The sequence below is a fragment of the Ornithodoros turicata genome, chromosome 7 (genome assembly GCF_037126465.1).
Source record: "Ornithodoros turicata isolate Travis chromosome 7, ASM3712646v1, whole genome shotgun sequence".
Lineage (NCBI taxonomy): Eukaryota > Metazoa > Arthropoda > Arachnida > Ixodida > Argasidae > Ornithodoros > Ornithodoros turicata.
This window is the reverse complement of record NC_088207.1, coordinates 25,130,644-25,148,757: the sequence shown is the minus strand read 5'-3', so window position 1 is coordinate 25,148,757 and position 18,114 is coordinate 25,130,644. Positions and strand designations below refer to the sequence as shown.

At 47.8% G+C, this 18,114-nt stretch overlaps 1 protein-coding gene across 4 annotated transcripts; it reads left to right on the top strand.

Annotated features, from left to right (window-relative positions):
* Positions 1–3,366: 3,366 nt before the first annotated feature.
* LOC135399712 (CCR4-NOT transcription complex subunit 3-like) lies at positions 3,367–17,571 on the top strand. Of its 4 annotated transcripts, none has more exons than XM_064631453.1 (16): positions 3,367–3,471; positions 4,601–4,668; positions 6,209–6,283; positions 6,373–6,462; positions 7,445–7,669; positions 8,805–9,060; positions 9,746–10,002; positions 10,429–10,538; positions 10,600–10,706; positions 12,924–13,099; positions 14,858–15,052; positions 15,402–15,504; positions 15,661–15,901; positions 15,983–16,112; positions 17,188–17,313; positions 17,380–17,571. In XM_064631453.1, exons 1-16 carry the CDS (start codon positions 3,447–3,449, stop codon positions 17,476–17,478), a joined length of 2,283 nt encoding a protein of 760 aa, XP_064487523.1. In that variant the 5' UTR covers positions 3,367–3,446; the 3' UTR covers positions 17,479–17,571. The 4 variants fall into 4 exon arrangements, with proteins under 4 accessions (XP_064487523.1, XP_064487522.1, XP_064487521.1 ...); XM_064631452.1 differs by having other exon boundaries at positions 9,740–10,002; XM_064631451.1 differs by having other exon boundaries at positions 8,805–9,066; positions 9,740–10,002.
* The last annotated feature ends 543 nt before the right edge of the window (positions 17,572–18,114 follow it).

Below are 18,114 nucleotides of genomic sequence, written 5' to 3'. Positions count from 1 at the left end.
CCCTCTGCAGCTAAGCCAGAATGACGTAAGCTGGGAACACGAATAGGAGCGCAGCGCAGGTGATTGTCTCCGAGGTCGTCTGCTTCGCGTTCGCTCCGAAACATACTAGGTGATCAGACCTCGGTCATACCGAAACCGAAACTGACCCACTGAAGAGTGATAAGCCGACTTTCGCTTACCAGTGTGTGGGTGCTGACATGACCATGTTCCGTGGAACACGGTGTTACACTCCTTGCTGTGCAAACACGAACGCATTCCACTAGCCGATCTCAGACCTCTCCGCGACCTGCGGACGCCATCCATCACTCCCGCCCGGCGGTCGGACGCCAAGGTCTCTCTGACGCTCCCTGATTGGCCTTATCCGAGTCAAAGGGCGCTCACTGATTGGCCTTGTCCAAGCAACGTTTGCAGAGAGGGAATTCCGGAATGCTCTCAAGATCCGTCGTCTGCTCTTGTCATGCGTTGCACCAAATTGCACAGAAACAACTCCACTAATTCGTGTGGGATTTTCGGCGTCATTGTCGGTGATGAACGAGGAGTAAAATGACATTGTAGTTTCGGAATCGATCAGGACCGACGCAATAGTTCCTTTAAAGGTGATTTGCAAGATAACTGCAAGAGAATATACAATTACGGAATAAAATTAGAGTATTTTTGAAAAATATGTGTCATGAAATTATCGCTTCGACGCTCCAAGCTATGCCGTCGTTTTCGGGAAAATTTTGGTAGATTAGATTAGATTAGTAGTAGAAAAAAAAAAGGAAATGTAGGACGCTTGATGTGTGAAAGCACTGAGTAACTTAAAAGCAGTACCAACAACCTGCGCTGTGTGCCCTAGCGAACTACCTCAAGGACAAAATTTCGGTGTCATTGCAGCCCGCATCGGAAACAGCAGACATTGAAAAACGATCAATTTGATTGACAGGTCGAGCCTCTTTTTTAGGCTCCTTCTAATGGCCAGACTAACTTTTAATGCACGACACTGTATTAAACTAGGGTGCACCCTACATTGAGCCAGAGCCATTTATAGGGAGAGTTTGGCCATTCTCTGATCTTTTGCCGCCTCGTGGGTGGAGCCTATTTTGACGTCAGAGTCATCGTTGCGCCGCCCAAAAAGACTGAATCCAAGCAGAATCCGCTTATCAGCCATCTGATGCGCGCCATATTGATGCTGTCCGTCAGCATTGTTGTCGCAATGAATGCAATCTACAGGAATAACCGGCTTATGACCCACAGCCGCCTCTGATAAGGGGGGTTTTGTTGCCAAACTGAAAGAGTTCAAGGACGAAGGGCTTTCGAAGGACAATGTACGCACGTGTCTTCCCTCCTTGCATGGTAAACAACGATCAGCATCAATATGGCGTCGGCGACCGGATGACAACGGAACAACAATAGAGCACGTGCTTAGAGAGAGGTGGCTTAGCCGTGACGTCGCATGACGCGCTTCAAGTGAGGCTCCTCCTAATGGCCAAACTCTCCCTATAAACGGCTCTGCATTGAGCATACGCGTAGCGCCATCAAGCGTGTTACCTGCCAACTTACCAAAAAGCATTCGATCCAGTGCTCATTGACAGATTCAGACGTTACACGCTTGGTGGCGCTGTTCAGTGGCTTCAATCTTCATTGAAGACTGCCCGCTTGACAAGGGTATTATACTCTCTTTACCAATGACTCTCGGTGCTCCTTTCGGTGTTGTCATTTCTTTTCTTTTTTCATTGCATCCTCTTTTCTTTGGCATAGCACAAACAACAAAGAACACCTCAGTTGATGTTGATGTTGGCGGGAAAAAAAATTATAGGGAGAGAACACCTGAGTTGTTCCGTGAACGGCTCCTACTTAGCTCATTTCGCTTGATCCTCATATCTTCACTTATCTAATTACACGTGTGATTGGGTAGGGTATACTGCTCCCCAGCCGTGAAATACCCCTTGTTATAGTCGTCATTTATCTATTGCTGTTGTTAGTGAGCAATCCTGGTGCATTCCTCCTCCCTGTCCTTCCGTTTCCTCTGTATAGAAGCGGACATGAGCGTGTCAATTCAACGCCAAAGTACCGCGAAAGGGTTAATGTGAACGAGCATCTTTGAGAGGGCAACGTATCCTTGAGTGTAGTGTTGGGAACGAGAAAGATAAACGGGGAAGAAGTCTAAACTAGACGGAATAAATACAAATTAACCGTTGGGTACAGCCGCTGCATATCACACTGTCAGATCAGTCCCAGGACGGGTGCAAGGCATGATAAATAGTGTAGTTTTCATTGCACCTCTTTCCCCTTTTCTTTCATGATGTGTCAGCCCCCCCCCCCCCCCCATTGTAGTCAGTTGTTGTCATAGTTGTTGTCAGCCATTGTAGGTGCCCCACGGCGCTTGTGAACTTTTTAGGGACGTGACGTCAAGTAGAATCTCGGTCACCAGCCTTTGTTGTTTAGTGGAGAGGTTGGGACAGTACATACACCTCCACTTTCCACGTACGGCGGTCGTCTTTCCGTGGCACCCGAGATGGGAAGAAAAAGGAAGAGGGCATCGGATCATTTGCGGAAATCAAGATTTTGAACTCCAAGCCAAGGAAGATGTTGTCGTATGCAAGTATTGTCGCGTGACAGTTATGCTGGCTGTGGCTGTGGAAGAGGTGCGGCGCGCATATCGGAGCATGTGCGATCGCGGCGCCACGTAAATCTGAAGAATCCTCGTAACGAACAAGGCAAGCAAACGTCTTCCGGTCATTTCTTGCAGCACTTGTAATTGCTATTCGCCGATAACTCTCGGCGTAAACCATGTACACGCAAGCAAAAACATCGAAAAACTCCGATTTCATGAAAATCAATAAACATGGAAAAACATAAGCCGAATCCGCCCAAACATAAACATCGAAAACGCGGAACCCTAGCTATTATACAGGTAACCAGAATGCACTAAACTGCGATAATACTAATAATGATAAATGATAATACTGTGGTAATACAGGTACCCAGAACGCACTAGTACGCACCACAACCGACAAGCCGACGGGCGATAACGAAACGGCGCAGATGTCTGACGACGCCATAGCCTACTTTCTTTGATAAGACTCGTGACGGTCAAACTCAAAACTCAAAATAGTAAAGGAAAGACAACAATGATCAGCAAAAGATTTCACCTGCTAGCCCGCTCGAGGCTTTCTCAGGTGCACGAGTGCATGGGACTCTTGTTGCCGTTAGTGATGGTGATAAGAAGAAGAAAGAAAATGACGTGTTATCATGGTACGTACAGAGGCACACGATCATAGCAGGTGTGATGCATCGTTGCCAGCACCGAACACCTATGGCCTTTGATAAGCGCTGACCCGAGGTTCTAGCAAGGTCGGAAGATGATGATACCGAATGCCACGCTAGTAGCCGATAGGGTGCGCTAGAACCGACGTGCTTTTCCAGTGGACGCACTAGTCTTGTAGACAGCCTGTCCTGCAGTCATGGGCGATAGAAGAAAGCTGCAAGGTAAGGAACGGATGTTGTCATATGTACAGTGCCACAGACAGAAATAACGGGTTGTCGCCTTATCTATTTCGTTGCATGTGCACCCGTGCATGTGTATGCTATGTGGTAGCTGCAGGAAGATCGGCTTTAATATTCCATCGCTGGCCACCTTTGCACTGTACACTATTGTTCCTTGCAAACACTAGGTGTAAGGCTGTCCAAGGCACGCGAAATTTTGGATTTTCACGCAACCTCTACAGTGAATGTTCGACTTGTTCCAAGATGATGCGCAATGCAGTCGTTGGAGTTTTGTTTGAAGTATGAAGGTCAGATGGATTAAAAGGATTAAGTAGTGTTAAAGGTTTTGTATACTACCCTAAGGAGATGACAAAACTAATCGATTATCACTCATCGACCATTATCCTCGGAAAATTCGAAAGCATTACGACGAATGTCGGCACAGTACGCCTTGAAGTCGGCCCAGGACGCATACTAACGCCCATATCCCCCATTCCTTCCTGCTGTCCTCTCTACATCTGTGCGCAATTGCTTCGCGGCGCGAACACAGAATAAGAAAAAGCTCTTGGGTAAAAATATTATAAGAAATCCTAAAATTTGAAAGGGGCTAATACTTAGTACAAAAGCGAGGGGTCTTAGACAGATGCCAGTGTCTCTTCCTGTGTTGCGATCAGCTGCATCCGTGGCTCGAGCTGTCGACTGATTTAGAGACGTGACTTATATTCCAAAGTAAAATACTTGTAAATGCCAACTACGAAATTTCATTTCAAATTTCATTAAGCAAACCGTGCATTCATATACCAGCGACATCCACGCGGAATATTCTTGTGAAAGAAAAAGCTGTTCACGGGGCGGAACTTTCTCAACCCGAACATTTGCACGGCGCCGAAATATCTGCACTTTCCGTACAGATAGGCCTCTGTCGATCCGTACTAGAGTCTCTAGACCTGTTGACAGCTCTGCACGCTTTTAAATGTCGAGAGCCTACATCAATATTTCGAAGTTCTAGTTTATTGGCTGCACCTGTGCTCAGGTCATAAAGTGTAGTGTGCTTTTGGTGTGTAGTACAAGGTAGAGGTGTTGTGTGAATAAATTACTTTAACGATTTTTTGCTTTTGTTTTCTTTTGATAGGAGAAATAGACCGGTGTATAAAGAAAGTCAACGAGGGCGTGGAACAGTTTGAGGACATTTGGCAAAAGGTGGGTTGTCTGTGCAGTGCGAAGCAGAGTTAACCGGAACGCCGCTTCGACCGGCGGAGCAGGGGGAGAGCCACCCTGGCGGCGCTTAGGAGAAATAAGGGGAGATCTCTTGTGCTACCACTATCGCGCGGATGCGATGCTGTTATCTCATTGGTACAGGCCTCATTGGTACAGGTACTTGGTGCGCCACTAAAAGCCGAATCATCATCAGCATCATCATTGATACAGGCGAAGGTGGACAGCAAACCCAATAAATTTGCCACTAGACTCCGTGCATCTATGCTGAAAATGTCCCTCTCAGCGACCGCGACCACCTTCGCGCGTATCAATGAGATAACGGTTTCGCATCCGTGCGCGATCGGCCAGCATACACGTTTACATAATTTCCGCAAAACCAAACAAACGTCGCAATGATAACAGTTCAGGGTCATGTCAAGTCAACAGCTCATGACAAGGCGGACACCCCCGCAGCACCAGTGGAACAGTCGAAATGCTCTTTCCCTTTATTTCTCCTAAGCGCCGCTAGGGTGGATCTCTACACGCCCCGCCGGTCGAAGCGGCGTTCCAGCTACCTCTGCTTCGAGCTGTACGGCTGGAAGAAATTTGTTCAAAAATGTGTGTGAATTTTGCAAAAACCTTTATTCATAACAAGTAGAAAGGTGGATTGGTTGCGTATCGCAGACACAGGCATAGCGGCTGCCACGATAGAACGGAAAGAAATAGTCTTGAAGCCCCTCTTCAGCTAATACTTGGCCATATTGAACGAGCTTCCTCCCATACATTGTCAGTTGAAGCATGCATTTGAAGGGTTATGACGAGCCCTAATGGACGGAATATAATCATCATTATTCAGCATTATTATCAAAGAAGTCAAGAGGACAGGAATCGACCAACGCACCAAGCTCGGCTGTCAACAAACTTTACTGTGCGAGTATATGTACCCAAGTCGTGACATCATCACTGAGTGTACCAGCTCCCGTGGCATAGTGGTTAGGGCGATCGCTTTCCACGCCGAGACTTTGAGGTGACACGGGTTCGAATCCTGTCACCGGCTGTGCTGTTTCAGGTTTCCCCTGGGTTTTCCGAAGACTTCCCAGACGAATATCGGCACAGTTCCCCCTGAAGTCGGCCCAGGACGCACACTAACCCCCCTCTCCCCCACTCCTTCCTGCTGCCACCTCTCTCCATCTGTCCACGTCTGTATGCCACTCATAGCCACAGTTGCTTCGCGGCGCTAACACGGAATAAAAAAAAAATCACTGAGTGTGACACAAGCTTAGAGAAGTATGCCGAAAAAGAAATATTTCCCGTCGTTTTGTGAGAGTACCCCCTATGGAAGATTATTGAAAGAGCGGAGGCAGTCGCAGCCTTTGGTCATGCAGGCCCCTTGTGAGCGTTCGCAGTCCGTTTCGATGTCAGCCTGTGCTCTCTGAGCCTCTCGTTGATGTGTCTTCCAGTCCGTGTATACATTCCACGTGTCAATGCAATTATGAGCACCGTCTTTATTTTTTGTTGTGGCGCTTATATTTTCGTGCTTCAGGTCTACAGCGCCACAAACACCAGTCAGAAGGAAAAACACGAGACTGATCTCAAGAAAGAGATTAAAAAGCTGCAGGTGAGAAGCCTTTCCAGAGCGTTATTGCTTTTCCTCCAAACTCCAAAATGTGGTTTCTAATACCTATTTTTTGTCATTATTCCTCGCAGAGGCTTCGAGACCAAATTAAAACATGGATGGCATCCAGTGAAATCAAGGACAAGCAGGCGCTCATCGACAACAGAAAGTTGATCGAGACCGTAGGTATCAAAATGTTACATTCGACGAACGCGTCTACTCTAAAAAAGCATTCAGGTGCTCTTCTAGTACTTTCGGCCTAGTATCTCGAATTTAGAATTTGTTCTATGACAGCAGGCATGCAACTTTGCATCAGGCGTCCCAAGCAGCGCAATATCTTAGCTCAATGTTGGTTCACTATCGGTAATACTGGACCAGTGTCGGCCCAGTACTGCCAATATCCATCCAATATTGGTCAATATATTGTGCTGCCTCACTTGTCGTTTTTCCTTACATTTCGATGTTCAGCGTGATAGGCCAACCTCTTTGAAGTGGCATATCATGTGGCTACCACGGGGAAACGTCCCATGTCATCATCACTTTTCCATTTATTGTTGTTGTGATAGGCCACACACAATGACGTCACGTGGTCTCGAGAACAAGTGGGAATGGGAGGTGCTCTCGCCCGTGCGACGTCAGAGCTTGACGTGGAAGTGTGTTCAAAGGTTTCTGTCTCCTGAACTAGGGCACGTACAAACACTAATTGGCTTTCACTCAATACCCTGGAACTCCAACGGCGTTGTTGCACGGGCACCGAAGTGCAAGCATTTGTACGATTTCCCTCTTCCTCTCCTTCTGGAGGAGCGTGACAGTGCAGAGAAGCCTCTGATTGGTCTCCTCAAACGAACTACCGCGATGATTGGACAAACCGTTTGAGGAAACCAATGAGAGCCTGCTCCGCATTGACGGCTTTCTTGAGAAGAAGGAAATCGTGTATTGCGATTTCTTTCGCTCATAAATCACGAACGACACAACGGATGAACTCGTTCCTTTTGTATTGCTGTCAAGGTAACGGTATCTTTCATTATGCCAAACGAAGTTTTCGCACTTTGGAGCCCCTTTAGGCGTTGTAGGGATGTGCGGTGCTCATATGATTGTGCTTCACCATTTTGATTGCGCGAGACTCTGTCCGTCTCCTGAAAGTACTGCTTGTTCGTCCCCCAGCAAATGGAGCGGTTCAAGATAGTGGAGCGCGAGACGAAGACTAAGGCGTACTCCAAAGAAGGGCTTGGAGGAGCTCCGAAGGTGGACCCTGCGCAAAAAGAGAAAGAAGACATCACCAACTGGCTAGCAACTTCTATCGACAGCTTGAACATCCACGTCGACCAGTTCGAGTGCGAGATCGAATCCCTCATGATTGGCGCCAAGAAGAAAAAGAACGACAACCAGGCGAGTACCACTTTGCTCCAGCAGCGGTTCGATAAAATTGGAATCCCTCACCACCACCACCACACACACACACACATAAAAAGAATCTATGATGAGATGGGGATGATGCCCGAGTGCCAATTGTAGAGAATGAAGGATGATGATGGAGATTGCAGCTTAAGTGATCAAAGCACAGTGGAGAGAGAGGCCCGTTGATGTCAAACTCCCAAAAGTGACGGAGGCATCTCTTCTTCACCGCATGTGGCTGAACGTTGCGTTTACCGCAGTTATGAGGCAGCGCCTTGGTCGTGTGCCGTCGGACCTTTGTGCAACATGCACTGCGTGCGCTGACCTGCACTACCTCCTTATAGACTGCCTCGTCTACTAGCGGGAACGCGATATCTTGCATCGCGGGATGCATGCAGTTGACCGCCGTCCATTTTACCATCGGCAAGATGCAGGGCCTCTGGTCCAGTCCCGCTCATATGCATTCGAATCCCATTAGCTGGCCGAGATCTTGAGCTCTGACATAGCAAGCCGGTTATCGTTATATTTAAAGTTCGCGCGCTCCAAAGCCGCTTTCGTAGGCTCGCGCAAGAGCTTCTGGCGAATCACGGCGGCTGTCTGGTTTTTTTTCTGGGTTTTCCTCAGACGCTTTCAGACATATATCGGCACAGTTCCCTTAGAAGTCGGCCCAGGACGCACATTCCCCCAGGGCGTCAGCCATGACGTCGCCCAACACTGTGAGGACGACAACGGCGAGCACTTTCACCACCACCACCACCACCACCGCCACTGCCCGGCATTCCTTTTCTCAAGGTCGCGCCCTCATTCTTTCTTGGGGAGTGACATGTCATCGTTTTTCCAGAGAGGGAATTCCGGGATATTCTCAACATCCGCCGTCTGTTCTTGGCATTATTTCATCGAATACTAGGCCACTCTTTCGCGTGGGATCTTCGATACCGTGGTCTGTGGTCCACGAGGAATGGAGTGACACTGTAGTTTCGAAATCGACTGAAAGAGATGCGACAGTCCTCTTAATCCTTAACGGCACTTTGAGACATTCAGTTCACAAATCAATATAAATTTTCGGTTAACGGAAGGTACAAGTTCTTGTCTGCGACTGTCATTCTAAATTGGGTGACTTTCATTGCAGGACCGCGTGGACGAGCTGAAGTGCCTCCTGGAGAGGCACCGGTACCACATCCTCCAGCTTGAGACCGTCATGCGCGCCTTGGACAATGACACTGTAGAAATAGACAAGATCAGAACGATAAAAGAGGACATTGAGAACTATATCGAATCATGCCAAGAACCAGACTTCGTAGAGAATGAGTATATCTACGACGACCTCGACCTGCAGGATATGGCAGACTACTTGTCCAAAGGATCTGCATCTGCTATTGACCTCGGTCAGGGTTACTACCTCTACATTTTCGGGAGAACATTTTTGAGAGCGTTAACTAACTCCACTGAAGGCTTCGTTTGTTTGTTTGTAAGGAAAAAAACGAGGAGAAATTGAACTTGTCTCCCGACTTGTTCTGCTGCCCCTAACATAAATTCTCACCCCACCCCCCAAAAAATTACTTCTCAGGTGCTCTACTCGCAAGTTCGCTATTCACTATTCGCAAGTTCGCTATTCACTGTTCATATGTTCGCTATTCAGAAGTCCACTATCCACATGTTCACTAAAAGTCCACAATTATCCACTATGAAGGCTTCGTGTTTTAACATTTGGGTAACGCTTGCAGGTGCAAAGTCTTGTGAGTTCGAGCAGCTAAAATATGTTTCCATGAATACGAGCGTTTAGCTCGTATTCATGGGGGTCATTCACTGGTTGTCCCTGGCACTCTGAAAAGTTTTCGGCACTCGTATGATTAGGGAAGATAGTATTAGAAACCCCAAGTTAGTTCGAGTAGAACGTAGTTCGACAAACTTTGATAAGTGTTCATCTGTAACAATGGTATCAATTTTATGCATACCGCTAGTTCGGCAAGCATCTACAAGTATCACACTCAGTCTTACAAAGATTATGTTTACGATGGACCTGATTCTTCAACCCTTCGTGGCTTAGGGAATGACTCTATGCAGGTGCAGCGGGACAGCTAAGTGCCTTACAGAACCCTACTGAGGTTGCCAACCCAGCAGACCTCCCAATGTCTGAAATCGTGGATGATGCACGTGACAGTGGAGAGAGCAGAATAGAACCCTCAAACATCTCCATTTCCTATGGAACCGCCAATCCAGTCCTCGGTTCAGCAGACATAACGAGCTCGCCGCAGAAAATTCAAGAGTGCAGCGTGTTCAGCGAAGGCGGACCTTGCGATCCTTGTCACAGTGAGGAAGCCCCGACGGTGAGATCCGTACACCACAACGTCATCAGGGAACAGGTCGAAAGAAAAGCTGGGTAAAAAAAGAAAACAAAAGTGCGAAAGATATGGGCGCAACAACAAGAACAACAAATACATCTAGTGAACGATGAGCGAGGAAATTTTCGAATTAATTCTCGGCGCAAGACATTAAAAATTCAAAAATTGAGTGCAAAAATTCTCCTCGTGGAACGAAAAATTGATACGAACGGAGTTGATCCGTTGCGTCATTCGCGGTTTATGAGTGAACGAAACCGCCAATTTATGCTCTCCCTCTCCTTGTCAAGAAGTGCGACAATACACAGATCTCATTGGTCTCCCCAAACATCGCGGGAGATGGTTTGAGGAGACCAGTCGGGAGGCCTCGCCGCGTTTTAGTGCCCCTGTAATACGATGCTTTCGTTTCTTCAGAGAGAGAACAAAGCAACAAAAGTGCCGGTGGGCTCTCACGTGCCAGTTACGGCCAGTACGAAGCAGAGCAGCAACCCTCCCGTGGAACGACAGTCTTCTAGGGACAGCACGTACGTTCCAGATGCTTTGCTCACGAGTCAGCATCTCGATCACAGTGTTTACTTTTTACAGCATCCCGCTGCCCCATTGTGGCGCCCCAAACGTCGGCTCGTTGAGGGACAGTTCGCTTGAAAGCCACAGTCCGCCACGTGCCGCACCTGCGGCAAGAACCAGTCACGGTAGGCCCTGCTGTTCTTGTGTGTCCTCTTTCAGGTTTGGAAAGAACACAGGAATCAGCCTGTGCAGAAAGAAATTTTGAGGGCGATTAGTGCAACTAATGGGATGACAATGCGTTAGCATTAAACTGTAGTCTTGCTTCTAATTGCTTCTCTTATGTTTCTTTTCTGCTTCTTATATATTTGTATACTTTGACTAGTAGAAGGTCCGGGATTCATTGGAGAACGTCGCAGTTTAAACTGCCTCACGACATGAGACACAAGCTCACCTGCTCGCGAAACTCTCGGAGAACGCACGCGACACGTCTGAACACGTCCAGGGACGAGGCGCAACGCGCAACTGACGATGGCTCCAGCTGACGAGCTCCGCGCTTCCACGTGACGGAGAAGAGCGAATCAGCTTGCGGAGCGCAACCTGCTTCGCTCTGCTCCGTCACGTTCCGCGCTGTACACGGACACCACAGTCACCTCGCTACTACACCGGCTTTTCTTCAAATTTCAGCTTCTAATGCTAACGCATTTAAAGACAGGGGGAATCATATCACGTCGTAACCTTTGATGCTCAAGAACAAAGCCGACAAATGTTGCTCTGTCGTTTTGCAACGATGGCGTTGAAAACTGTTTACCGCACAAGCCAGCCAGCCAGCCTTTAATCTACCTCATCCTTCTTTCATAATTTGTTAGTTTTTCGGTATTTCCCTAATTCTTTTTCTTTTTCTTTATTTCTTATTTTTTTATTTCTTTTTATTTATTAATTATTATTTCTTTCTTTCTTTAATTCTGATCTTTTCTTTTATTTATTTATTATTATTTCTTATTTCTGGAATAGCAAGCCGACGTCCCGTTTGGCTGACCTTTCCCCGGTTTTTTTCCTTTTCGTCTTATAAATATATCCCCCCCCCCAGAGAGAAGGATAGCACACGGGGCGTGTGCTTCCTCCCTGGTATCGTTTTCTTCCTCTAAGGGTTGTGCTGTCTGCAAAAGCGCTGGGCGTGAAGCTGGCTGGAAAACTGTGTATAAAAACAGGAAGATGATTGGAAGTATAGAGAGATAGATAGGTAGGTAGCGCAGGAAGTTCTATACCCTGTCCCATTACATATGGGCTGAAACCGAGGTGGACATCGTCCAAGAGAAAACTGAGCTCCGTCGTCCGCACGGGCGACGTTTTTGGGCGAGGTATCATCGGAAGTGAGTATGAAAGCAGCAACGTCAGAGGTAGTTGACTGCACGTGACCAGCTAAGCATTACGTATTCCTTTCGCCGCAGGAGGATACTGAATATTCCGCCTTCCGCAGCTAATCCGTTCGTGTGGAGTGCTAGAATCCCCGATCTCAGGGTCTCAACGCCATTCTTCATGTACTAATTTTGTTTCGTTTCTTCCAATGTCGATTACACTTTTGGCATTTCTTCCACGATACCTTCTTGGAGCGTGCTTTCCTCCTCTCTCTCTCCTCCGCCGATATCTCGCTAAATGAAGTCGCTCTTGTAGACACTCGGTTACGCATGTACTACAGTGTCTATATTTCGCATGTCTCGCGTACGACATTGTAAGAAAAGTGAGATATATGCCAGCAATTTCTACCGACCACCTGGTTTTCGATTTGCGAATTCTCGATTGACTTTTCTACATTTCGTATAGGGGAGTGTGATTCTGTCCCATAATCATTCATGTATATATAGTTGTTGTTGTTGTTGTTGCCGGTGTGCATTTTAGAAGCGTTCCGAGGATGGCGAAAGCAAAGAAGAGATACAGTGAATCCTCGTTATTATGACCATGGTCGTTGCCGAAAATTTTGGTCATAACGCGGAATTGTCACATTAACTGGGGTGATTTGCAGAGGTTTCACTGCATTGTTCCCCAGGAGTATGGTCGTAAAGCGCGTATGTCAGATTATCGGCGGTCATATTAACGAGGGTTCACTGTATACGAACGGTACGCACAATTGGACACGATCGATAAGTTCACAGCGAAGTTGACATCAATCTTAAGCATTACAATACGGGCTCAGCATCACATCAGACACATTCACACATCACTTCACCGTAAAGCTGGTATAGGATAGCATACACAGTTTCTGCATCGTATCCCAACGCCTCTTGATGTTCCACTTTCGCGTTACAGCCTTGAGGAAAGTTGTTCGCTTGTAGTGCTTGGCTTTCTCGAAAACGAGTTCTATGGTGCCGTTTTAAGTGTGGCGTGCACCCACTATCTGTACGCAGCGCCGCCGCAAACACACAGAGTCCTTAACACGGTGCCGTCAAGTGCGAAACAACATGCTAAGAACCTGAAACAACAGAGGACATCCACACCGCAACACTCTGAAGAAGACGTTCTTGACGCTGTACTTTCATGCTCACCACTAGGAATTCACGAGGAGTCGTCACTTCATAGCACGGTAAGCATGTGCCAACAGCAGTGAACGAATTGGACTTTCCTTCCTTCCTCTCTTGAGAATCGTTCACTCCAACTCCACCTGAATCACCGGTTGAGAGAGTTAGAAAGAGGAATGGCGTAATTCGTGCGCCATACTTCCTACAACGGGTTGGGACACTTTGATAAATGGGTCATAAAATAATGGGTCATAGACGCATTGTACTGCACGCCAGAATGTCGAGGGAGAAAAAAAATTCTTCTACGTGTCGTACTCAGCGAGGTACAGGATCCTGGAACACACTCTCGAGCAATGCGCTGACGTCAGAGAGGACAGAGTTGCTTCAATCCTCATTGGCGGATGTAAGCACGTGACTTCTCGTGCGCTGCCTCACTGGCGGCGACGAGGGCTGTGCTACAGAGCTAATTGGTTTCGGTATTCGCGTTGCCGATTTTCTCCGCTTCTATTACCCTCTTCGCTGTGAAACTTTCAATGTAGGCTCACACCGTAAAAAGCACCGTCTTTAAATTTTTTCTCAGATAATCAGAGATGATCTGTCGCAACCCCTTTAACCGATTATTGTTGTCTCACAACGGAAGTCCACAGTTCAATGCTTCCCTAATAGATTTGCGGCCGTGTGCAAAGTAATTTTATATATCTGACCTAATCTAATCGGATTTGGTGGCATGGCACAAACTGCAAAATTATTCCAGGGTCCAACCAATGTGGCATCGCTCAAGACCACTGTTGTCTCGCGATGCCACAGCATATCATTATCATCATCATGGCGGATGTGATTTAAGTAGAGCCAATCATATATCCATCTTCAGAATTCGAGAGAAATATAACTTATCACGACGTCCTTGCTTATTTAAAGGGGCAATGTAAAGACACTTATTAGTACTTCTCGTAACCCTGTTTCGTGCGTCAAGAATCCCATCCTGAGCCACAATGTAAATATTTTTTGCAGAACGGGCTCCTGCCACTGCACAAATTAATATGAAAAAAAAAAAAAAAACGCAATCAAAAGCCAACCATGACTGCGGCGTTCATGGGGGCCCGACCCGATCTCTAGGCGTGACTTAATCGGTGTAACGTCCGTCAGCGAAGCGTGCAGTTGCGAAGACTTATTACCACAGAAATGTTACGGACGCGACGCGACGCTACATGCTGCGTACTCTGTCAACACGAAGAAGGCCTCTAACTCCCTCGCCCACGCGATGACGTCAGCCTACTCGGATGATCGACTGATGGTGTCGTCTGCTTCACCGGGACACTGGAAAGCCGGGCTTTCGAGTAATTAACCGACACCCATCCCAGTAAGATGACTGCTTTGCCCTTGAGTGTCTTGGTGGTGTTAACTCTGTACGTCACCAAATGACGGCGTCACTCTTTCATTTGCGGAATCTCTGAATGAGCTGACAGCTTTCTAGAGGGTGCATGCGCTTATCAAAAACCCTCCCTCTCCCTTGCGCGCGATTACGATCCGACATGAAAGTTTCACCAACTCACCTGTTCTTTCCACTGTTGTATGACTTTGTTGTATCAGACCCCTGACATCAAATGCAAGGCTATTGCTAAGTTCCTCTCCAGCACTGGACCAATGAACGAACTCTAATAGGGCACTTTTCCATTATCATCCGTTTCTCATCTCTTCCGCAAGAGCAATGGGGCAGCGTACCGCCATAGCAGCGGCGAATGACCCACCACATCATCACCCCCTTTATGTGTGTGTGTGTGTGTGTGTGTGTGTTGTCGAACGTTAGCTTTTTTGTTGTCCAGCGCAATAACGACGACGCGAAGCCATGTAGTTCCGAAGTACAAGCTGGGGCGTCTACAAGGACGGGGAGTATTCAAGACGGAGTAAGCAGTGCTCCCCTTTCCACCTTGTACAGTTTGGCAACCCAGGCGGCCAATAGGGAATCCCTTGGAACGCGAACCGCCGCCCTGAGCGAGCACTTGCCTGACAGAGGAGAGGTAACTACTCGAACCTCTTACGTGGCCAGCTGTGCAACGCTGGTTTTCAGCCGATATCTACTTCAAGGAAGTCCGACCACAGGATTAGGGGTCGGCCACGCCACATTCTAGCAAAATACTGACTGGCTTACGATGACGTGTTCGAACTTTCCTATGTGTAATCCCAGCATTGGTAACGCCTTGCGCCGTGCCCCATCTTGGACAAAGACGAGCAGCTCTGCTAGCGTTGCACATCTGACCAGAAAGCATAGGAGAGAAAGAGAAATTCCTAGAAATGTTTAGGCTTTCATAGGCGAATACCTGTAGTGTGCTAACATATACTCCGATTTCATTATCCTATCACTGGTAGATGGTAGTGCAACCTATCAAGCCCCAGCTGATGGGGTTCAGCGCTGGCTTGCCGAGCCGACTTCAACCTACTCAGACACAGCCCCCCGCTTCGTATAATCAAGGTAACGTAATCTTTCAATTCTGGGTCAGTTTCGACATTTATGCAAAGTCTTTTGACGCGTTTCGACAACACAATTTCCGCCGAGGAAGAGTCTCCAACCATTAATGGTCGAGTTGCCTCATACAGAACGTCTCAGCATCTTATTCTCCTTGATTAGGTTTGTTCGGGGGCCTCTCCTGGTATGATTTATCTCATGCCTCCAGTGCTGCCAAGGGAATGATAGCATCATCCCGTCAGTCAGGACAGCGGTCGGCTACGACGGAGGCACACATACCGCCTTTACTAGGGATAGCGCCCCTAGGCACTGTGCCCCTGTCCAAGGAGTGCTGCCACCAGCTGCGCATGCTTGATGCTGCGTCCATGCACATGCCTCACCCATCGGACTCCGAATCAATTCGGTACGTGCTTCCCAATGTCCTCTGTGTTTGGGTGTAGTGTGTTTTGCCTGGACTGGGCCTAGGACCGTATGTGCATTTCAGGATATATACAACTCGACATCAGTGCGCAGTGCCGAGCTGCTATCCCATATCATGGCCTCGTGGCAACACGATAGAGTTGTTCCAGAGGATTCCGACCGAGGCTCTCTTTTTTGCCTTTTATTACATGGAGGTAAGTCAGAGGTTCTTTTCTCGGAAACTGGCAACAAGAAGACAGCTATGGGCATACTTTATTTTTGTCGCCGTGCTGAATGTGCGACTCAGGTTGGCATGGTCGATGAAGTAATTGCCACGCGTTTGCCGTGAATTTTGTTAGAAATGAGCACGCATTTTCCGTCTGCTATACCGCTGTGACCTTGCGGGCGACAGACTTCGGGTGTCGCAGGATCGTGCATTCACTCCTTTCCTGTGTCAAGTGAGGGAAACGATTTCGCCATGGAGCGTGTGCCCTCTGTTTCTAATTCATAAGCAAAGGGAGCACACACAGAACGCGCATGAAAGAAGTGGACGGGACAGCTGCGGTCTCCACGTCTTTCGTGTGTTGTACGCACTCCCCTTGATGTTATATTACGCCTCGCGAACTCGCCCAGCTTACTGTCGTTTCTATCTTTTCCCAAACTTATAGCTAGTGCCGCTCGTTGGTATATTCCGCTCGTTGGTGGTAGCCATGGTCGTGCTGAAGACTGGGAGGTGGAGGGTTGGAATCCTACCACCGGCTGTGCTGTCTGAGGTTTTCCCTGGGTTTTCCAAAGACTTTCCAGACGAATGTCGGCACAGATCTCCCAGAAGTCGACTTAGTGGTTAGAAAGTGGTTAGCGTGCAGGCCATGTCACGTCGAGACTGGGAGGTACCCGGGTTCGAATCCCGGTGCCGGCTGTGCTGTCTGGGGGTTTTCCTGGGTTTTCCTCAGACGCTTTCAGACATATGTCGGCACTTAGAAGTCGGCCCATGACGCACATACCCCCAGGGCGTCAGTCGTGACGTTTCCCACCTCTGTGAGGCCGACAACGGCGATCCCTTTCACCAGCACCACCAGGCCGCAGCAGAAAGTGAGCTCCCCTACTGCTTGCGCATGGTGGCGCTGCAGTGCTTCTCCTAGCGCGTTATGGCGTCTCCTTATCTCGAACGGGGTATGTAGTTGACGGATTAGACCTATTTTGCTTCTTAAGTTGAACGCGACAAAACATAATAATCTAGAGTGAGCAATGCATAAGGGTCGCAGTAAATTGTTTGGGGTGTACCACCAGGGGACAAGGGCGCAATACATGGCGGCCAAAGTCCTCAAAAAGAGAGCGTGGAGGTTCCACACAAAATACATGATGTGGTTCCAAAGACACGAGGAACCCAAGACCATAACGGACGAGTATGAACAGGTAATATAGTCTCCTTCCAGCGCGATCTTGTCCCCGTTGTAGCCCTTTCCCCTTTTTCATCCACAGGGGACGTACATCTACTTCGACTACGAGACGTGGACTGAGAAGCGCAGGGAAGGTTTCACCTTCGAATACGAGTTCTTGGAAGACCGAGATCTCAACTGACCTTTCCTTTTTTTTTGTTCTACCCGAGTGAAATACATATTGTTGGTTTGTCGCTTTCCTGCTTTGTCAGGCAAGTGAACCGCGAACAGGAGAGTCTTGAACTCGTGATTGATTGAACTCGCACATATAGCAAACGTCCTCTTTATTAATGCGTTAGGGTTAGGAGTGTCAAAATGGAAAAGCTATACCTATATATGTGTGTGTGTGTTTGTCCGTGTATGAGATGGTGAAGCCTCACAGAGGCATCAGTATAAGTGAACATGTAAAGCGGATATAAGAGGGCAAATGTAAATGGAGGTAAATGACTTGAACTCGAAGTCGTCGTAGGTAATTAAGAGTAAGAGGTAAGGGTCCTTGCTGTACCGTGTCTTCGATTACGGCTGTACAGTCTCGAGGCAGTATTGTTGCAGTACTGCTCCTGAAAAGATTTTTTAAATCCAAGTGCGGCACGTGCAACATGTCGCTGTCATTTCATGGCTTATTTGTAGAGGAAGTGGAAATTCCCTGGATGGTTGAATCTGAGACAGGTCATTTGAAGTACTGGGCCCGTTTGCACGAACGTTGTGGTTACTCCTCAGTGCTGCCCTTGGTACTTTTGCCTGCGTTAGATTACAGAGGGGCGTCGAGGAAAGTACC